At 62.4% G+C, this 20,473-nt stretch overlaps 2 protein-coding genes across 2 annotated transcripts; one reads left to right on the forward strand and one right to left on the reverse strand.

Moving 5' to 3' along the window:
• Positions 1–711: 711 nt before the first annotated feature.
• RPS21 (ribosomal protein S21) lies at positions 712–2,102 on the forward strand. The gene is made up of 6 exons (XM_045529328.1): positions 712–805; positions 926–988; positions 1,214–1,277; positions 1,457–1,528; positions 1,900–1,955; positions 2,039–2,102. The coding sequence occupies exons 2-6, from the start codon at positions 939–941 to the stop codon at positions 2,046–2,048; spliced, it is 252 nt and encodes an 83-aa protein (XP_045385284.1). The 5' UTR covers positions 712–805; positions 926–938; the 3' UTR covers positions 2,049–2,102.
• Positions 2,103–2,235: 133 nt separating this feature from the next.
• On the reverse strand, positions 2,236–17,580 carry CABLES2 (Cdk5 and Abl enzyme substrate 2). The gene is made up of 10 exons (XM_045529326.1): positions 17,237–17,580; positions 9,363–9,434; positions 9,158–9,250; positions 8,383–8,460; positions 7,524–7,632; positions 6,910–7,075; positions 6,465–6,568; positions 6,003–6,109; positions 4,970–5,174; positions 2,236–4,716 (listed from the first exon to the last, which is right to left on the reverse strand). The coding sequence occupies exons 1-10, from the start codon at positions 17,578–17,580 to the stop codon at positions 4,576–4,578; spliced, it is 1,419 nt and encodes a 472-aa protein (XP_045385282.1). The 3' UTR covers positions 2,236–4,575.
• Between the last annotated feature and the right edge of the window lie 2,893 nt (positions 17,581–20,473).

Genomic DNA, 20,473 nt, shown 5'->3' on the forward strand with positions numbered 1-20,473 from the left:
GGGAGGGGCTGAGACGGGGCAGGGCAAGGGCCGTGGGGTTTGGCCTCAGTTCTGCCACCAGGCCAAGCCCCTTCCCCGCGCAGGCCTTGGTTTCCTGAGGGTTTGGCTTCTACATCCCGGGGCCATGCCCCCTGTCCGGAGAGGACCACGATGCAGGCCCTGCTGCGCGCCCCTTGCTTGGAGCTTCCGGCTGGGGACAAGGTTCGGGCTGCTACCAAAGCCTCCCTCAAGACCCACGGGTCTGTCTCCGCTACTCCCGCTGCCAACGAACACGCCTCGCGGGCCCACCTTCGCGTCACGTCGCGGATTCCCCAGGAGTAAGTGGCCCCTGTGACAAACGTGGGCAACGAGCTCTTCAGAAAGGCTGCCTGTTTACCCTGGGGTCCGACCGGTGAAAGAGGGGACCTAGCGCGCTCAGGGGCTTTTGTGACTCGCAGCGGGGCTGGTGCCCACGAGCTCGCCCGTCGGGCCGGGGGCATTGCGACAGCAGGCGACAGGAGAGCGGCCCCCGCTGCCCACTCGTGGCCTCCGGGCGCTGGTGCCGCCGGGCGCGTCCCAGGTACCGGCTATGCCCGGACGCCGCGCCAGCTCCGCGGCCTCTGACCCAGGACCCGCTGGCGGAAGCTAACACGGAAGCGGAAGCGGAAAGCGCGTCAGGCCGGGGGCCGGCGGGGACGCACTGCGCAGACTCGCCGCCGCGGTGTGACCCGGAAGCACTCGGCTCGGCCCCGCCCCGCCCGCCAATATCCCTGCCAGGAGGCAGGCCGCTTCCTTTCTCTTCTCGCGCGCGTGGTGGTGGCAGCAGGTGTGCCGCGCGGCGCGGGCTCCGGCTCGGGGCTGGCCGGGGGCCGGGCGGGGCCGGGCGGGGGCGCGGGGAGCGGGGGCGCGGGCCCTGCCGCCCTCACGCCGCGTGGTGATTCCTTAGGCGCGGCCTTGACATGCAGAACGACGCCGGCGAGTTCGTGGACCTGTACGTGCCGCGGAAATGGTGAGCGCGCCTCCCATCCGCACCCGCCACGCCCGGCGCGCTCTCCTCCGCTGACCCCCGGTCCCCCCTCCCTACTCCACCCCCCAGTCTCCTCCCCCCACTCCCGCAGGTCCCCTCTCCCTCCCCACCCCCTGCCCCTTCGCGTCCGTCCACCCGCGTCCCCGCGCCTCCCCTACTCCCCCAGGCCCCCTCCCCACCCGCTCACTGTGCCCCCTCCCTCCACAGCTCCGCCAGCAACCGCATCATCGGTGCCAAGGACCATGCGTCCATCCAGATGAACGTGGCTGAGGTGAGGCGGGACCCCAGGCGGCGGGAAGGTGTGTGGGTGCCCGTGACAGGAAGGCCTGTGCCCCTGGGGAGGGACCACTGGGGAGGGTGGAAGGTGCAGGTCTGGGCTGGCTTTCCCAACTGCAGGTCAGAGCTAAAGTTACCTAGGGAGTGGCCTTATGAATTCTCTTTTCTTTATAGGTGGACAAGGTTACAGGCAGGTTTAACGGCCAGTTCAAAACCTACGCCATCTGCGGGGCCATTCGCAGGATGGTGAGTGTTCCCTGGGCTTTGCTTGTGACATGGCTCCGCACCTGGGACCATTGTGGACTTGGGCCTGGGCATTTGAGCGTGTGACAGTGCATTCCTCCCTTTCCTCTGGCCTGCGGCGATTTGTTGGCAGAGTACATTTGAGCCATGTGGACTGTAGCATCTGCCTGCCTCTTCTGGGGGCAGGAGAGGGGTGCTCAGGGACCCAGGAGAAAGCCGACCTGGGAGCCACCTTCCCCGTACAGTCAGGCTTGAGGCTGTGGCTGGGAGAGGTTGCCCACCATGCGTCCAGTGCGGTGGAGCATGGGGTGGGCAGTGCAGTTGACCGTCCCAGGCAGCAGCAAGAACATTCAGTGGGCTTTTTTCTTTCGAAGGGTGAGTCAGATGATTCCATTCTCCGATTGGCCAAGGCCGACGGCATCGTTTCAAAGTAAGAGCGGGGGGTCCTCATGTTTGGGCAGTGTGGGACTTCTCTAGAGACATGGTTTTAACGTCCTTTTCTCCTCGTTCTAGGAATTTCTGACTGGAGAGAATCTGGGATGTGGAAACCATGTCATAAATAAATAGTGAAAACCCACTTGTGCCAGTTCGTTCTGTGCCTGTAGACGTACTCGTCTGGCCTCTGTTGGGAACAGGGCTGACACTTTGCTGTGACTGGGTGACAGGGATCGGGTAGCATCTAGTTAGACGAAAGGAGACAAATCACAAAGTATATTGCAAAACCAAGGTTTACTTTAAAGCACAAATACATTATCCATTTAAAAACATCCATGACAAACATTCTGAGGTCAGATGTTCACTTTACCCATTTACATCCATGACTGCCACCAGGTGCTGAGGAAGCGGCACCAGGTCTGGTTTCATTTGGTCATAGCCTGGCTGAATACCTTTGACACAGCTCAGACACCTGCCCTTGTTAGAGGGTGATGGACTCAGGCTTTGTTTGGTTTAACGCTTGCCTTTGTTGCAGTAATTCTTGAATACCATACAGTGGCAGCTCGTGGCATTATTAAAAAGGACATAGTGAAGGGAGGGGGGCTTCCTACAGACTGGTTGGTAAAATGACTTACTCGCACTACATAAACATACAAACTTAAATTACTGTGCTTATTGGCCACTTTCTTGCTATTGTCTGTATAGAAAGTCCCATGGAGATGTGTCCCTTGAAGGTAGGTTGTAAACCTGAATGAGTATTTTAGGAGTCAGTCCCTTATGGTGTTCATGCCATGCAGGTGCCCTCCAGGTGGTATCTTGGTGGCAGGAGAGGTTGCTTCTCAGAGGAAAGTTGCCTGGGGCTTAGGCCCAGCATTTTATGTGGTATAGCAGCTGCCTGGTCGTGTCCTTTCCTCCTGGGTGCACGTTGGGTTTCAGGGCATCATCCTTGGCCTGAGAGGATGGGCTGCTGCTTAGAAGAGACTGTCGCCATCTGCAGTCTTCCCCTTGGGCACCTGTTCCTCGTACGCTACTAGTTCTCGGGGTCCCAGCAAGTGGCCACGGCAATGGAAGAGAGGGCAGGTGGGCACAGGCCTGCAGGAGCCAGTGGGCAGGCAGCTGTCTGGCAGCTCTGCTGGGATCTGTCTGGTGGAGCTGCTGGCGGCCTGAATTCTGCCAGCAGCAGAACTGGCATCTCCTTTCCGCAGAAGCACCAGTCCACGTGAGCAGAGTGTAATGTATTAATGGGGTGGAGGTGGGGGTCATCCCAGCTCCCCTGCCCAGTGACGGGCAGGTTGATAAGACAGCAGTAGGGAAGACAGCTTGGTGGCCCAGCCAGAATGGCCGTTTTTGAGACCAGCTGACATGAAGAAAAACTCAGCAGTCCTTGGTTATTCCGAGTGTTTCTGACGGGGCAGCTAGCTGGAGAACTGGACTGCAAAACTCACTGTGCCAGGACTTGAGACAAACCCGGGGAAGCTGAAGAGGGGTCTTGCCGAGCTGTGGGCACAGACCTGCACAGCAGTGACAACAACCACTGCTTGGGGTCTGCTTGGCCCAGTGGGCTGCCCTGGCCGAGCCGGTCGAGACAGCGTCCACTTCCTGCCTAGGAAGAAAGGCCTTGACACTGACCGAGGGGGTGTGGGGTGTGAGTGGCCAGTGGTCTCCCACTGGAGGGTCAGGTGTTTTTTCAAGTCAGCTTCAGACCTCATTTAACCAGTTTTTGTTACCTCAAAAAAAAGGTCCTCAAAACCAAATCCCAAATTATAATAAATACGTTATTTTTCTCCATCACAATATTGCTTAGGAAAATCAAGAGTCTAGAGCCAGCAACCAACAGTTGTCCTGAAGGCCCAGAGCATCACAGGTAATGGGTTTTCCTGGCACAGGTGAGGGTTGGCTGAGCCCTGTTGGTGTACCACAAGGGGCGTCAGGGTTTCACAGTGACTCGATGCTTCAGCAGAGGTTCAAGAGTCCAAAAATGAGATCAGAACAAGTCAGGCGCCTGCTCTTGTTGACCTAACCCGACACCAAAAGCTCTACCTGCCGACGTGGGCAAGGCAGGTGGAGAAAGCTCTGCAGTAGCTTTGCTTGGGTGGCAGGGCCAGCACTGTGTTGCTGTCGGGAATCCACAGTGCTGCGTCGCCACGTCTGAACAACCAACATACCCACAATGAATGCTTAAGTTAAACCGCAATTTCAGTGTGTTCAGTGAGGTCTGGAAACCCAGCCCTCCACCCTGGTGCTAGTGCAGGAGCTGCGAAGGTTTGCAGAAGGCCAGGTGGAGACAGAAGTCCTGCAAAGTTGGGATGTAAACCAGAGGCCCTGGTGCCAGACTGGTCTTCGGCACACGGAAAAAAAGGAACAGTGACAAAACTCCACATTTAGTTCACATAAAAATCCAGGAATATTGTGAGAAATACTCTCAGAGGTGCGCTGCACTTTGGAATGAAAGCAGTGACCGTTTCCAAGGAAACAGTGCAAAGAAATAAGAGCCACACCAGCCAGAGGGCAGGCACGTCCCTGCTGGGCGGGCGCAGAAAAGGCCAGGTGAACTCGGGGGCTTCAGTGCCTGGGTCACCTCTGGGGCCAGCAGACGTGCCCTCACTGGGCCTGGGCTAGGACTGCTGGGTGAGGCGTCGATAATGAGGTAACACTTGGTTCTCGGGAAGGTACAGAGCAAGTTCCAAAGCCACGAGCACCGTGAACTCGAACCCAATCAGGTCTCGCCTGTTGAATCGAAATCTTTCTTCTAACTTCTGCATTGAAGAGAGAAAGGTTAAACAGGAGGGGTCCCTTCCCTCTTCTGCATTTCCCTCTAAGCCAGCAGGTTCTGGGTGTGGAGGCCTGGCCAGGCCTGACAGCGGGCAGTAGCCCTGGACAGATGTCAACCAGACGAGCAGATGGCCCCCTCTGGCCCGTGCCTTGTCCCTGAGGCCCTTGAGGCTGCGCTGAGAGGTGCCCCGCGGCAGCCCGGCTGGGCAGCGTGGGCAGAGCAGAGCCTGTACTCACGTCGATGAGCTGCTTCACTTCATTCCTGCGGAGGTCACTGCTGATCTTGGCGGCCAGCAGCACGCAGGCCCCGGCACACAGCTTGCGGTTCTGCTTGTGCAGCTTGCCCTGCAGGACTAGCTTCTCGAAGTACACGTAGGCCATCGACACTGTCACGGGCTCCAGGCTGCACTCCTCAGAGAGGTTCCGCATCTCCCGCTTTAAACTGCGGGTGGAGACGGGAGCCAAGGCTTCGTGGGACAAGGCTCTGGCTGGGGCAGTGCAGCAGCGACCCTCCCACGGCTTGGGCCATGTGCCTTTGGGCCATTAGAAAAGGTGCCGTGTCCTCCAGGAACAGCCCGGCGCCAGGGCTCACGGCTTCATGGGCACGGGGCAGGCTGGGTCTCAGCCTCCACCTGCTTGCACCAGTGTGGGTCGGACCACAGAGAACAGACCCTGCTCGGGGGTGCTGGGGGTGGGGTAGGTAGTAAGGTGGGAAGGACATCTGGCAAGGGGCGGTTTTAGGAAGAGACCTAAGGGAGGAGGAGAATGGTGGAGGCCACATGAGGAAAGACAGGCAGGTCCCCAGGCACCGGGGTGTGGGCGTGTGAACCACCTCTGGAGCACCAGGTGCGTGTGCAGGGCGGGCCCCGGCTCAGGGCAGCTCTGCTGCGTCCTCACAGCGGGCCCCTGTGGGGTCATGGCAGGGGCCATGGCATGCGTGTTATGAAAGCAGAGGGACACCTGGGGTGGCCTTGGCGAGTGCCTGGCACGTAGCATGGGGTGGGTGGGGGTTTGTGGGCCACACGAAGAGCTGTGGCATCGACTCTGAGCGAAGCGGCACAGGCTAGCAGGGCCTGGGCACAAGACGACTAGAATTTTAAAAAGATCCTGGGCTGCTCCAAGGGTCTGCAGAGGTGAGGCCAGGTGGGTGGGGTGCAGGGGTGGCTGCAGGTGAGGAGGGGCTGGAGAGGGGCTGATGAGGCCTCCAGGAGGGTGGGAAGTGGGCCAGGGGCTGGGAGCACTGGCTTCAGGGCAGTCCTGCCTTCCTTACCTCCTGATTTTGCTCAGCGTCAGTTTGATGTGTGGGAACTTCTCTCTGAAGGTCTCGTTCATGTCCTTCTTGAGGTCTGAGGGCTTCACGTATTCTATCACCGTGGTCTGCAACAAAGACGAGAGCAGGGTAGGCCGGCCTCTCGCCAGCCCCGGGGCCTGCCTATGGGCCCACCTCCGGGGTGGATTTCGCGTGACCTGGGTTTGCAAAGGTGAATTTGGAGCAGCTTCAGAGGCACCAGAGCTTCTGTGAGGAAAAAGTGGCACCAGAGCTGTGTGACAGCAGTGAGGGGGACACGGCTGCCAAGCACCAAGGGCTGAGGGCCAGGGCTGACCCCAGGGCTTGGCCAGCACTGGTCGCCTGCCCTGCTGTGGCCCGTGGCTGCTGGGGTCTAGGCTTCCGGGTGCTGGGGACACGTGCCCACAGCCCATGAGTGTGTGGGCCCTGGTGCAGGGCGCTCACCATGTATGACGCGAAGATGAGGACCCGCTTGTGCTTGCCGCAGGGCCACTGTGGGTCGTCCAGGAGGTCGGGGTTGTACTCCAGGGCGTCTCCCGCGTCACTCCCTGTAAGCAGAGGCAGCCCCTGACCCACCGGTGCCTCCAGTGGGGCTTCTGTCCACCCTGAGGGGAGGCGGGCGGACAAGGGGAGTTCCTGGGGTCTGGGAGGGCCCCCAGCCACAGCTCCCTCCCTCCCAAGGGCCCAGGGCTTGGGGTAAAGGAAGGGCGTCCTGAGGGGCAGAGGCCCTGCCTGGAGCCACCTCTGGATGGCTCCTCTCCACGCCTGGCTCAGGTGAAGCCCAGGGCCTCGGTTCTGTCTGGGGAGGCTGCCCTCTGCCCCTGCCCCCGGGGTCTGTCTGCCCTGAGGCTGGAGCCGTCCGTGTGCTGCGGTCAAGGCCCGCGGCTACCTAGCTCTGTGCCAGCTGGTGCTGACTTGGCGGGGACAGGTTTGTGTCTTGAGCCCGGCAGAGCCCGGGGGATGCTGGGCCGAGGTGGGGGCAGCGGGCCGTGGCCGTCGCTCTTGTGTGCAACCAGGGCATTGGTCGGGTACAGGAACTTCGCGTAAGACACGACCTGCAGAGGCAAGTGTGCCAGGGCTCAGTCCTGTTTCCCAAGACCAGAGTCAGGGTGAGCCCCACCCCTCCTGCTGCCCGGCTGCGGGAAGGTGCAGACAAAACGCACCAGGCCCTGCGTGGAAAATGAACACGTACAACTCAGGCAAGGCAGCCCTCGAGCTTGACACTGTCACTCACGTAATGAGGATTCCAGAACACCACCTTTACCACGCTTTATCTAGGCTCTGCAGCACCCAACGTTCTCCCTGCCTCTGAAGACCCCCGACCTCAGAGCCCTGCACAGACGGGGTGAGGTGCCCGGAGCTGCCGGCTTGTTTCTCGGTGTGGCCCAGGATTGAAGGCTGCGCTCACAGGGTCACCGGGCCTGACCAGCCACCCTTGTGCTTCACATCCGAGACGCCTGACCCCACGTGTGCCTGCGGGCGCCAGCGGCCACGGCCACTCGCCTTGCCATCCGCTCCCAGCTCGACGCCTTCCAACTCAAAGACCATCTCGGGAGGAACGGAAGTGCCGCCGGACGGGTGCCGCTGCTTCTGGACGTCCACCCGCAGGTCACTGCAAGGCACAGAGGGAGGGGAGGGCTCAGCCCCACGATGCCGCTGCCCTGGGCTCAGGCTCCAGCCGCTCAGCCTGCCTGTCCCTTGGCACAGAGCGCTCGCGACAGCAGTATCCACACGTCCCCTCGTGGGAAGAGAAGCAGCCCTGACGTGACCAGGAAGACGCACACCAGTGAGCACCTTTGTTGTCAGAGGTGTCCTTGAGACCCTCCGTGGTGACAGACGCCACCTGCCCAAACACCCTGGGTGGCGGCAGCACCTCCCTTCACTTCACTCTGAGCTTGCCTACCAGGAGCGGGTGACCCTTCACCCTGCGGCCACACACCTCAGCGCCTCAGCTCAGACCCTGGAACCTGGCTGTGGCCCTCACAGGTCAGGTTTCTCCATCTCTCTTTATGCCAGGGTCACACACAGTGCTGTCCCCACCCAGTGGCCATTTCCTTCTTCCCGAATCACGCACAACTGCCTGGGTTGGTCGTAGGGACGCACGGCTGCGTCCACAGCAAGGTGGACGTCCCAGGCAAGCTGTGCACAGACAGCCCGAACAGAAGCCAGGGCCCCTGCGGGACAGCGAGGACCCAAGTGGCCATTCTGAGTTCCTGAGGAGCTCTGGCGGAAGCCGACACGCTGGCCCCGAGGGAGGTCACGGACAGCCGCGGGCAGCTCGCCCGGCGCACGGCCGCACCACGCTGGGCGTGGCATGGGCCTGCTCGAGGCAGTGGGGGCCTGGGGCGCCCGGGGCCCTCACCTGATCCGCAGGCCCTCTCCGTAGGGCAGGACCGAGAAGGCTGCACACAGCGACCGCTTGGCGCAGATGAGCACGATCCTGGGGGGGAGGCAGGGTCAGGGTGGGGCCGGGAGCCGCGGGCAGTGTCGTGTCCAAGGCCGTGGGCATTTTCAAAGGAAAATTCCTTCCTGCCTAAACTCAGGTGATGGGAAATTGTCCGAGCTGTCCAAGGTCTGGCCGCCTGGGCTCTCGGGCTGGATTCCCTGGAGGTGTTAAGGGCGCCTCCCCCTGGGTGCTGCACGACATCCGGGGCGGGAGGCCCCAGGCCAGGATCTCGGGTCACCCCGGAGAGGCCGGGCTTCACCACGGGCAGAGGGGCGAGACGGTGATGCCGAGGTCTGCCCAGAGCAGGTCCTCAGTGGTCCCTGACGGGGCACCCAGGTCCACGTGCAGAGCGAGGCCGGCCCGGGAGGCCTCCTCACGTGGTGCCAGAACAGCCCAGTCCTGGACCTGGAGCCTGGTGGAGCCACAGCTTTCCCCAGATGCCGGCTCCGCCCTGCCTCAGCCCGTGGTCTCAGGGAGGACAACGGCGGGAAAACCCTCCCAGCCCCCTGGCGGCCCAGCACCTGGGTCTGCCTGGGAGCTGCGTGAGGCTGTCACGCTGTGTACGGGACTGGGAGGACGGTGTGATGGGGGAGGACCTGTGAACTGGGGGAGGCTGAGGGGGCTGACCAGGGCAGGACCCCGGCCCCACCCTGACAGGCTCAGGGACCGCAGCCCCAGGGCTGCCCGGCACCTGCTGTTCTTGGTGTCGTACTGCCGCATGTTCTTGATGAAGTGCGTCTTCTTCAGGCCTTTGTGTCTTGGGGATCCAGAGGTGTGTTTGGTTCTGCACGGTAAAAAGTAGGTCATTTCTTCCCACCCAGGACCCGCTCTCAGCTCCCCAAGGGCCAGGGGCAGCCCAAGCAGGGCCCTGGGGCTTGGGGCGGGCGGGCGCCTACCTCTGCACTGAGGCGCAGCCCACCGCATCTTCCAGAAACTCGAGGGAGCAGCGCTGCGATGTGACTCGCCTCCTGTAGGGATGACACCAGCGCCTTAGGACAGTGTGGTGCCACCGACCTCGGGTAGCACCTTCATGGCCGAACCCAGTGCTGCCGGCTGCGCAGGGAGGGCTGTGGTCCGGGCTAAGAGGCTTCCAGAGACTGCGCTGGAGACTGAGGTGTGAGGAGGTGGCACCCTTCCCACCTTGAGCTTCCTGCCTGTTTCGGAGGCACCGTCTCCTCTCTGGGACCGGCCACTCTGCAGGGCAGGCCCCTCAGGACATGCCATGCCATCCTGCCCTGCCCACTGAGGGGCACCTGTCCCCAAGAAACACCTGCTGGGTGCAGTGGGCCCATGGGCACCGAGCCTTGCCCACGGCTGGTGCGCCCTCCGTCTCCACGCAGCTGGGGGTGTGCAGGGTGCAAGCCCCTCGCTGACAGGCCACGGGCCTGCTGCCTTCTGTCCCTCCGGGAGCCACACGCCCCACGCCTCAGGGCCTTCTCAGAGGCTGTTCCTTGGTCCGGCACATTCTTCTCCAGCTCTTCCAGAGCCCGCCTCCCTCTGGGCTTTAGGTTGCAGCCCACATGCTGCCCCATCAGGAAGGCTGCCCGGACCCTCGCTAGCCTGTGACCGCGTGGCCTGCTCAAGGCACTGGTCACTCATGCAAGGAGGTGTCCTTGCCTCACTGTCCCTTGCTGTCTGCCTCCCCTTCCAGAACACTGGCCCTCACGGGACCACTCACAGCTGTGTCCTGGAGTCTCACGCTCCCGCCTGGACCTCAGGAACCTCCCAGGCACTTTTCACAAGCAGAAAGTTGAGCTGGAGATTTATCGACTGAATGCCTGCACAACTGGCTTCCCTGAAGACGCCCTCAGCGCACAGCACCCAGCTGCTCCTCTCACACCCACGGGACCAGCCCAAGGCCCGTCACCCATGGCAGAGACTCAAAGTGGTTCAGCAATTCTCAAGGCCACTCAGCTATGAAGGCAAAGCTGGGACTTGAACTCACGTCTGTCTGGGACTCTAAAGCTTTGCTCTTTTCCTTGTACCAGGAGCTGTGGACGTACATGCTTGGGGACCAAAGCCGTCCCCAAAATGCAGCTTATGAGGTAAGGTCAAATACCAGTTTGTGCAACGTTGCAAGTTTAGGAAAACCACCCCAATCACAATGACAATGATGACGACGACGATGATGGTGATAGTGATGATGGTGATGGTGGTTGTGTGATAGCGATGGTGGCGATGATGGGACGATGACGATGGTGATAACTGTGGTAGCTGAGGTGAATCACTCCCACGAAGCACGTGCTTAGTGCTGGACCCCTTGGTGTGTTCTGGGCCTTGCTCTGCTCAAACTTCCTACCACCTGACGAAGCAGAGGGCACTGCAGGGTCCACTTCGTGGTTGAGGAAGTTCCCTGGGGCCTGGCGCCAGCCCCACATATGTCCAAGACAAAGGGATGAAAGGCTGAGGTGAGCGAGAGAGACAAAGATCCTTCTAGGAACTTGGGAAAGAAAGTTCCAGGCAGGCAGAGTGGACCAGGAAGTTCTGGAAGAGATGCCAACATGGAATTCAGAGATGTGGCCTTGTAAACGCCATTTCTGTGTCTAGGCTGTGACCCGGGGCAGCTCCTGGAGCTCCCTGAGCAGCTCCTGGAGCTCCCTGAGCCTCGCTGCCCGTGGGGTTGCAGGGTGGTTTATCAGCCGAAGCAACGCGGACCCTGGCTTGGCACTGGGCGGGGTGGGCTGTGCGCCTGTCAGTGGCCATTGTATCAAAGCCAGGTTCCTGGGGCAGGGAGGGGAGAGTTCACTGCTGAGGGGCCACCTTTCGAGCCCGCCAGGCACCAGCCCACACCTTCCTAGCAGCATCTCGTGGGCCTGGTTTACACACGAGGCCACCTCCCTAGCGGAGCCAACCTGGAGCCCAGCTCCCCACACCATGCCCTGGCCAGGAGCCTCCCACTAAAACCCCTTGTTGGTCTCAAGGAGCTGGGGCTGGGGTACAGACAGCCACTGTCACACGTCGGGTGCTGACTGTGCCGGCGAGCGTGTCACAGCTACGCGTTAGCCACCTCCAGCCAACGCGCGACCACGCACAGTGACAGTTAGGCTGGTGCCCAGATGCCAAAATCCACGCTGTCATTTTTCACAGATGCTTCTTGACTTGTGATGGGGCCACGTCCTGATAAGCCATTGTAAGTTGAAAACATGAAGGCGACAATGTATTTCACACACTTGACCTAGCGAGCACCGTGGCTTAAACATGCTGAGAACACTTACGTGTTTGTCACAGTGTCAAGCACCTTAGTCACGTATGAACACGGCACTGACGGTGGAAACAGAAGGGCTGTGTGGGCACCGAGCGTGGCTTCTGCTGTCAAAGTTGGGACCTTATGAAAATTTAGTCTTTTAAATGACAGAGGCAACAAGAGCTCATTGAAAACAGACTGGAACTGGAAACAGGCAATCCGGGAGCACACCAGGAGCGTCTCCACAGCACTGTGCGTCCGCCCTGCCTGCCTGCCTGCGGTGGGGCCCGGCCGGCGGGCGCGGGGGGCCGAGGGCACGGGGTCTGGGGCTCAGCGGCGGGCTGAGGGACGTGTCTGCAGAGGCTGGATGTGCAGGGCCCGCCCTGGGAATGCAGCCGGCTGAGGTGGGACGTGGGGCTGTCCCCAGAGGCGCCCAGGGCCAGCCAAGTGCCTCGCCGGAGGCTCATTCCCCACGGTAATTACCCAGGTGGTGCCATCTGCGGGCCCCTGGCGGCCAGTCTGGCAGCACCGCCGGCACTCAGGCTCCCTGCTGGCCTCTGCTGCCCCTGCGCGCCTCGCAGTTATTTCCTGGTTACTGTGGGGAAGACACGTTTCTTCTTGCCAAGCTTTTAAAATCTGTTCCCAGTGGGCTCTGCAGATCTTTCTCTGTGTGGTTTTCTTCTATCTTTCCTTCTTTGTGAGCATTTTATTTGAAATGCAGCCCTCATGATGCTGGGAGGTAGGCAGTATTCTTGCCCTCGGTTTACAGGTGGGGAAACTGAGGCACACAGCTACTCAGCAACTTGCCTGGCGTGATGCAGCTGGTAAGGGGTGGAGCAGGGACTGAGCCCAAGTGGATGGTCAGGGCTCTGGCTGTCCCCAGGCACCACCTGCCCGGCCAGTGGCAGCTTGAATAAAGGCCACTCGGGTGATGCCTCCTCCGGTGCCCGTTCCCTGAACCTGGCCCCATCCCAGGTCACGCTTTTTGGCTTTGAGTCCAAAGACTCCAGCAATACCAGAGATGGTGCCTGAGCGTGGGCGCCAGGACCAGCTGACCGAGTCAGGAGGACGCCGGCAGCCTCCCATCCTCTCCCCTCCACGGGAGTGGTGCCGAGGCGGAAAGAGGCAGCATCTCCCCTCCCAGGCGCAGGACTGTCGTGAAGTCAGAAATCCCCCCGCAGGGCGGCCACTGCGAACGAGGTGGACACTAGCAAGCAGGGACAAGATCCGGGCCAGGGTCAGCGCTTGGCCGCCGTGGAAGGCAGGCTGGACTCCCTGAGGTGGACCACGCGCCCACCCGGACTCCACGGAACCTGGCATCTGTGTGTCGGGCAGACACGGACCCGTGCAGCTGCACCCCTGCTAGGAGTGGCATGTGTGCGAGCCAGCAGGAGGCTGGACATGGGGCAGGTCACAGGTGAGAGCAGCCAGAGGCAGAGGACATGCCGCGCGGTGGCACAAGTTGGTGACTGTGGGGAGCGGCTGAGGAGGGGCACAAGGCGGGCTGTGAGGCTGCTCTGGGTCCCAAGCGAGTGGGGTGGCTGCAGGGTGTGCCCGGTAAACGCGTCACACTGCACACCCAAGTTTCACATACTTCACCTCTTAACGTTCGCACCCGACACCTCAATTTGAAACGCTCTGGGACAAGTGGGAAAACCAAAAAGAGCAAAGTTCGGGCTTTCTGCTACCTCAGTGACACTTCCCCACCCCCCATGTCTGGGCACGCGCAAGTCCCCTGAGGCCCAGGAAGGCCCCCTCCTGCCTGCCATGCTAAAGCAACACCAATGGCGTCTACTGGCGGCTTCCCTGCACACAGTGGAGACTGAGGCCGCCTGTGTTTGACTTTTGGAAAGAAGGGGCCAGGGGCTGGGGGGCTGCCGACCCCCAACCCAACCCTCTTTTAGAACTGCCCCTTCACAAGACGGAGCGCTGCCACCTGCTGCTGCCACCGTCTTGCCCCAAAGCATCAGACAGGAAGAGAAGTCGCTACTTGTTAAATATTGTTTCTAGTGTTTGATAAACTTCCTTTACTTTGTAACTGAAGAAATGCCGGGCTGAGGAAGGGCCACCGGACTGTGTCACCATCAGAAGTCCAGGGCCCAGAGGAGCAGCTGCTGGCCACGTGAGGGCTGGAGACATAACTGCGCAGCCGGAGGCTTCTGCTCCCAACGCACAGCAGCGCCCCTCGCCGCACCCGGCCCCGCAGGGGAACGTGCTTCTTTGCGGTTTGCAGGAAGTTGCTTGCGTGCGCGGACACTGCCTCCCCCTCGCTGACCAGGGCTGTGGTGGTTGAACTGTGTCCCCCCAGAAGGACACGCTGAAGTCCTAACCTCCAGTACCTGTGAACAGGAGCTGACTTGGAAACAGGATCTTAGCAGAGAGATCACGTTGTGATGAGGCCACAGGGTGGGCCCTGACACAACCGGTGTCCTTGTGAGAGGAAGACGCCCCGTGAAGGCACAGGCACAGGGACGACCACGCGGAGACGCAGGCGGAGACGGGAGTGACGCAGCCACAAGCCAAGGGGCGCCCGGAGCCTCCGGGAGCTGGCAGAGGCAGGTAGGCTCCTCCCCAGCCTTTGGGGGGAGCACAGCCCACCACACCTGTGTTGGACTTCTGGCCCCACAACCGGGCGAGAGGGAACTGCTGTGGGCGTGGGCCACCAGGTGTGTGGCACTTTGTTACGGCAGCGCCAGCAGAGCCACACAGGGCCTTCGGGGAGGAGAGAGCAACATGGCAGCGGAGGAGGTGCAGTGCGCGGCGGCTGCAGGTGGAGCATCTGGCCACCCGCGTCCAGCCAGCGTGGAAGCCGCAGATCCAGCTTGCTCTCGGGTGTGAAGCGGTCACGATGTTAACGTGAAAATAAACATCGTGTTCAAAGCTCTGTGAGGAACAGAAAGATTCCAGGGATTCACTCGCCGGCCTAGCACAAAACGCCACACCAGATGGAGGCTCCGTGTGAAACACCAACTCTCCACCGCAGACGGACGCGAGCACTCCTCGGGCAGCCTTGTGACAAGAGGCTCCACTCGCCTTGCCCTGACCACGGCCACACACCTCGCCGAGCCCTTGGCACACACCTGACCCCGGGGAGGGAGTGCTCAGTGTGGACCCCGTTTCCCAGAGGAGATGGAGGCTCAGAGGTCACATCAAAGAGCTGCTGAATGGTGGAGCGGCCTTTGAACCTAGGTCTGTTCCCAGAGCCTGAGTCACACCACCGCTCCCATGACACGCACCTTAGGGGCCACCTCCAGGACTCAGGAATTCTCTTCATCTTCTGAAAGCCACCTGATCCTAGAACTCTAAAGTTAGCAGCCAGCGGCCTCCTTTGCGAGGCCGGCCACCCCTCCCTCGCTCACTGCTAGGCCCAGGGAGCACAGAAAGGGACAGTCTTCATCCTGGGGGCTGCCATCTGCCAGGGGAGGGCCACGACTCTTGGGCATAAGGTTAGCACCATGAGCTCAGCAGCAGACGACGCAAGGAGGGATTCCCCCAAGGGCAGGCGCAGCCATGGGTTCGGGAAGGACATCTGAACAGGGACTTGAAGGCCGAGGAGGAGGGGAAGGGCAGGCGGTGGCTCCCTGCTCAGGCCCAGGCAAGCATGGAGTAGAGGGACATGGGGACCGTGGTGGGTGCAGCAGGAAGACCAAAGGGCGCTCTGGCCCACGTCACATCCCATCCTAGGCCAGGGAAGCTGGGCCACTGCACACCCGCTTCAGAATCATGCAGGGCAGGCCGTGTGCCACACGAGGACGGTAGGCCGGGCTCAAGTATCATCACCAAGGAGGCGTCCTGAGTCACAGGGCTTTTCTGCAGCGTCACTGCGCCCTGAACTCCTCCTCCCCAGGGGCTCCACGGGTTGGGTGCTTATCTTTGCTCGCAGGGCCTGGTGCACACAGGTGTGCACAAACTCTTTGCTGAAAGAGGGCCTAAAGTGACGCTCCTGCGCCCAGTACTGCCACCCGGTTCCCAGCACTCACGCACAGGGCTGAAGAAGAAAGGGTGTTCGGTGTCAAACAGCAGGACTGTTAGAGAAATGCCAACCACATGTGTGACACTCGGCCTGGCCGCAGATGCACCACTTTCCCTCCAGAGCCCCCACGACGGGGCCCTGCTGTTCAGCCTGGAACGTGTTCCCTCTCTCCTGTGCTCCTGCAAGGAGCCGGGCATGCCAAGTGTGCGGTGCCCATCTGGGGCACCCTGATCCCCAGCCGGCCCCTCTCACTGTGCCCTGAGCAGTGGCCAGGCTTGTCTGCGGTGGGCACCCTCTCAGCCTGGCCACAGTGGAAACACTTCCAGAGTATGGGGTGACGCAGTAAGCAAAGCTCATCAGAAAGGCTCTGGGTGTCAAGTCTGTGACGACAGAGTGCTTACCCTGGACTCAACCTTCCCTGCCAGAAGACCTTGCAGGAACCCATCACTCTGACCTGCCCGAAGGCTGGGGCACACTAAGCCACTAGCACCAGTGCACCTGGGTGACCTCCAGGTAAGAAGAGCCATCTCTGGAAACCCCAGAATAGTGGGTGGGCATCTTGGGGCCTCAGCCCACCCATGCCAGCCTGACCCCTTCCTGCGCACAGGGCCTCAGGGCAGAGCTGCCCAGCAGACGCTCTGACCACAGCCGGTGGCTCACTGGAAGGGACCATGACAAGCAGCCGGGCCTGCTCTCAGGCCCAGGCCTGCTGTCACTCCTTAGGGTGAAGGCTGCAGGGTGGGGAAGAGGTTAGTCCCCAGGACCTGGGAGGAAGGAGCCAAGGTCAGCTGGGGCTGGTGCTCTCTGGGAGAAGGACATCAGGGCAGGGGCACAGACCGGAGGACAGCTCAGGGCTGGATTCCTAGAAAGGGACTCAGGACAGGGGAGTAACTGCTGCCCTGGGAGGTGACAGGCCCAGGGATGCTGAGCCCAGAAGGTCAGCAGGGAGGTGACAGGGAGGCTAGGGGCACCAGAGACCAGCAGCCCAGGGGTGGGAGGTCCGGCCTGCGCAGGACTCTGAGAACAGATGTCAGCCACCATCTGGGAAGGACCCTTGGCCCACACTCTGGGTCCTGAGGAGGTGGGCATGGAGGGAGTGGCCCTCTCAGAGCGCAAGGGGACACACAGGGATGTGTGGGAGTCCCTGTGTCCAGGGCAGTGGTAGGAGTGCACTGGGGAGAGGGTGTGTCTGGATCCCACAAGGCTCTGGGTCCGTGGGTGCCGATAAGGGCAGTGGGACCCTGAAACCCATGTCCGGGGGACTGACAAGGTGCACAAGACCCTGACCCCATATCCAAGGTTAACAGGTTAGGGGACCACGAGCCCTACGTCTGGGGATGATGGCCTGAGAAAACCGGTGACAGAGACTCAGGTCACCCCAACTCCATGTCCAGGGCTGACAAGGCCCCCAGGTCACTGGGACTCCTGTGTCCTGGGCTGATGGGTGCCCAGGTCACCCTGACCCCCATGTCCTGGGTTGATGGGGGCTCGGGTCACCTGAGCCCGTGTCCAGGGCTGACAAAGCCCCAGGCCATCTGACCCCGGGTCCTGTGCTGATGAGGCCCAGGTACCCCGGCCCCGCGTCCCGGGCTGACCCTCCCCGGCCCACTCACCTCTGGCGCTGCCCGTCCAGGCCGAGGCCGGCGGGCGCCTGCGTGGGGCTGAGCAGGCCCGGGGGCGCGGGGGCCCTGGCGGGCGGCTCGGGCGGCGGCGGCGCGGGCGGCTCGCGGGCCTCCGCGGGCGGCGGCGGGGGCTTCTCTCCGCCTGGGCCCAGGCTCGGGGGCCGCCCGTCCAGGGAGATGTTGTTGAGGAAGAAGAGCGCGGCCTGGCGGCGCCGCGAGTCCCCGCGCCTCCGCAGCGCCTGCGGCGGGGCCCGCGCGGCCGGGGCGGCGGGCGGCGGAGGCCTGGCGGGGCCGGGGGCCGGGCCCGGAGCTCCACCCGCCGCGGCCGCGGCCATCTCCGACTGCGCCCGCCTCCCGCGCGCGCGCCCGCTCCGGCCGCGCGCCAGCCGTCCATTGGTCGCCGCCTGCCCGCCCCGGTCCGTACGCCCGCCGCCCATTGGTCGCCGCGCTTCCACATGCAAATATATCGCTGTTGTGCGCGCCCATTGGCCAGAGCGGCGTTGCGCTCGGCCGCTCCCCTGGGTCCTAGAGACCGCTTGGGCGCGCCCCTGGCGAGCCGCGAGCCGCGAGCCATGCGTCTCCCCACGGGTTCGATTCCCCGCAGCCGGTTCGAGCCGGCGCCCCGTTACCCCTGCTGGGTGGCGGCGTTCGCGGCAGCCGCCATCGAGGCGCATTTACGGCTCCGGCCCCGGGCGGCGTGGGCGAGGCCCCAGCGCACTTCCCGGTCCGGGGTGTCTGGGCGGCGCTTCGTGTGCGCGGCGGGCCCGGAGGAGCCGCCGGCGGAGCCACCTGGCTGCCCCCTGACGGAGAGACCGAGGGTCTGCGGCGGAAGGCACCGGCCTGGGATCGCGGCCCGGGCGGTCCTGCACCTCCCTTGGCTGCAAAGTGACCTTGAGCCCGCGCGTGCCGAGGCCTCGGTTTCCGCCCTGGCCGGCGCCCTCCCCAGGAGCTGCCCCGCGCCCCCGCCCCGCGCCTGGAGGGGCCCAGCTGTGCCTGGGGGGCGCAGGGCCCCGTGTCCGCCTGCGTCCACCCGCGTGCCCCGTCCAGCCTTGGCCCTGGGTTTGCTTGTTAAAGTGGCGGCAGTGACTGCGGCCCCAGGGTGCCGTCAGGATGGAAGGGGCTCAGCCGTCAGCACACAGCCTCTGCCCTCCGGCCTCTCCCCGCCAGGGCCCGGTGGGGTGGGCGGACTGGCAGGCCCTAGCCCAGGGGAGCGCCTGGTGTGGGTGCATGACCTGGCTGGGGGCACCAGACAGGGGTGTCACTGTCATCCCCTCTCCACTGCACTGGGGCCCCTGACCTCCAGGGCCCTTCCCCGCCTCTCGCCTGGGCTCACCCAGTGCCCTGTCCCGCCCTCTCTCCTCTGCCCTTCCAAACTGGCCTTCGGGGCCTCTGCCAGGCCGGGGGAAGGTGGGCAGTCAGGTAGAACTCAGGGGAGGGGGCCCATGTGCAAGGTGGGGATTCCCTGTATCCTGCCAGCTGCTCCCAGGACTGGGCTCCAGCTGCATGTCCTTCCCTGGGCATCACCACTCCCAGGACTGGGCTCCAGCTGCATGTCCTTCCCTGGGCGTCTGGCGGGTAGTGCTGGGGGCTGTAGATCTCTCTGCAAGGTGGAGGTGTGACTGTGCGCCAGAGGCTTCCTTGAGGGAGGCGTGAGTGACGACAGCACTGTCAAGTGCTGAGCCCAGGGCTTGCACATGGTGGGCCCGGATCCTTGGTATCTGTGACTGGAAGGGGCAGACCACAGAAGTGGCTAGAAGAGACACTGGTGTCAGGAGGACGAGGAGCTGGGGAGTGAGTCAGGGGTCAGTGCCCGCACAGTGTCCGTGCTCGCCTGCCTGCAGGAGTGGGGCTGGGCCCACAGCTGGCTCCCTCTTGCCAGCGGGTGTGATGTTGAGCTTTGAGGGTGCTCCAGGGGTGCTGGGGCAGGAGTGTGGGCTTCTCCCTCCGTCTGGCGGGCTCCTTGCTAGGCTCCTGCAGTGAGAGGCTTCTTTCCTACCTACGGTGTCGGCCGGTGGCCACCAGCCAGCCTGGCCACAAGAGGCCAATGGGTGGGGGACACATAGCTTTTGTTTCATTTGATTTTGGAAATATCAGAGCAACCTTTAACAACTGGGAGATTTCGCACACTCACACACACACACACACACACACACACACACACACACACACACACATCCCCGGACTTCCCTCTCGGGAATTCAGTCTCTCTGGCCTCTCTGGCCAGCAGGCAGACTGGCTGCAGGCAGTAGGTGGGAAGCAGAGCCCGGTGGTCAGGCCTGCACCCCTGGTCTGGCCCAGGCCTCACCCAGCCTAGTCATCCGCCCACATCCTGCCTTCCCTGCAGGCAACGGAGTTTTAAACTCCCACAATGTCGGTGCTGTGGTCACCCTGCCCCAGCTTGGCAGGGGAGGCCCTCATCACCCACAGGTGTGCTCCTGAGTTTTCTTTGGCTCCCACCTGGCCTCTTACCAGGTGTCAAGTGCAGAGCTCTGTCTGTGTGCCCCTGGGGGCGTGGTAAGGAATGACCCTGGACTGCAGGTCTGGCCCTCAGGTTGACGTCCTAGTTGTCCCCTCGGCCTGGCACCCTGAGCGTCCCTTTTGGACATCCCTCTATAGCCCTTCTTCTCTTTTCTGCCTAATGTTTTGCCCACTTTCCTAGAGTTCTGATTTTAGCAAACTTCCCAGAACACTTTTGCCCCTTGCCTACTCGGAACACTCCTGTTCATCCCTCAAAACCCAAATTTCTCTTCCCCATCTCCACCCCTCCCCCAGGCTGTGATCCAGAGCTGCTGCTACTTTGCCTGTGGGGCAGAGCTGAGGTGACACCCAGCAGAGGCCCTGCTGTCTCTGCCCTGGAAGGGGCAGCTCTCAGACTTCGTGTGCCCAGAAATTACTCCTGGGAGCTCCTCACAGCACAGGACCTTGTGAGTTCCCGGGTGCGAGGGTGGGGCTGGGCCCGGGATCTGCTGCTTCTGCTCCCGCCAGAGCTTGGAGGCTTTGGGACACGTCCTCCCCGGGCAGCAGTGGCCCAGGGAGCAGACATCCTGAGTGCCACTGCGGGTCCTGGGCAAGCTGCCCTGTGGCTGTGCCCGGGGTGCAGGGGTCGGTCGCACACTCGGGGCCAGGCGCTCAGAAGGGTGTCAGTGGCGAGCCAGCAGGTGCACCTGCCCTGTCGCTGTTCCCAGGCCCTTTCCAGAGGGTGCCCTGGTCCCTGTAACACTCTGCAGC

Source organism: Lemur catta, chromosome 17 (assembly GCF_020740605.2).
Source record: "Lemur catta isolate mLemCat1 chromosome 17, mLemCat1.pri, whole genome shotgun sequence".
NCBI classification, from domain to species: Eukaryota; Metazoa; Chordata; class Mammalia; order Primates; family Lemuridae; genus Lemur; species Lemur catta.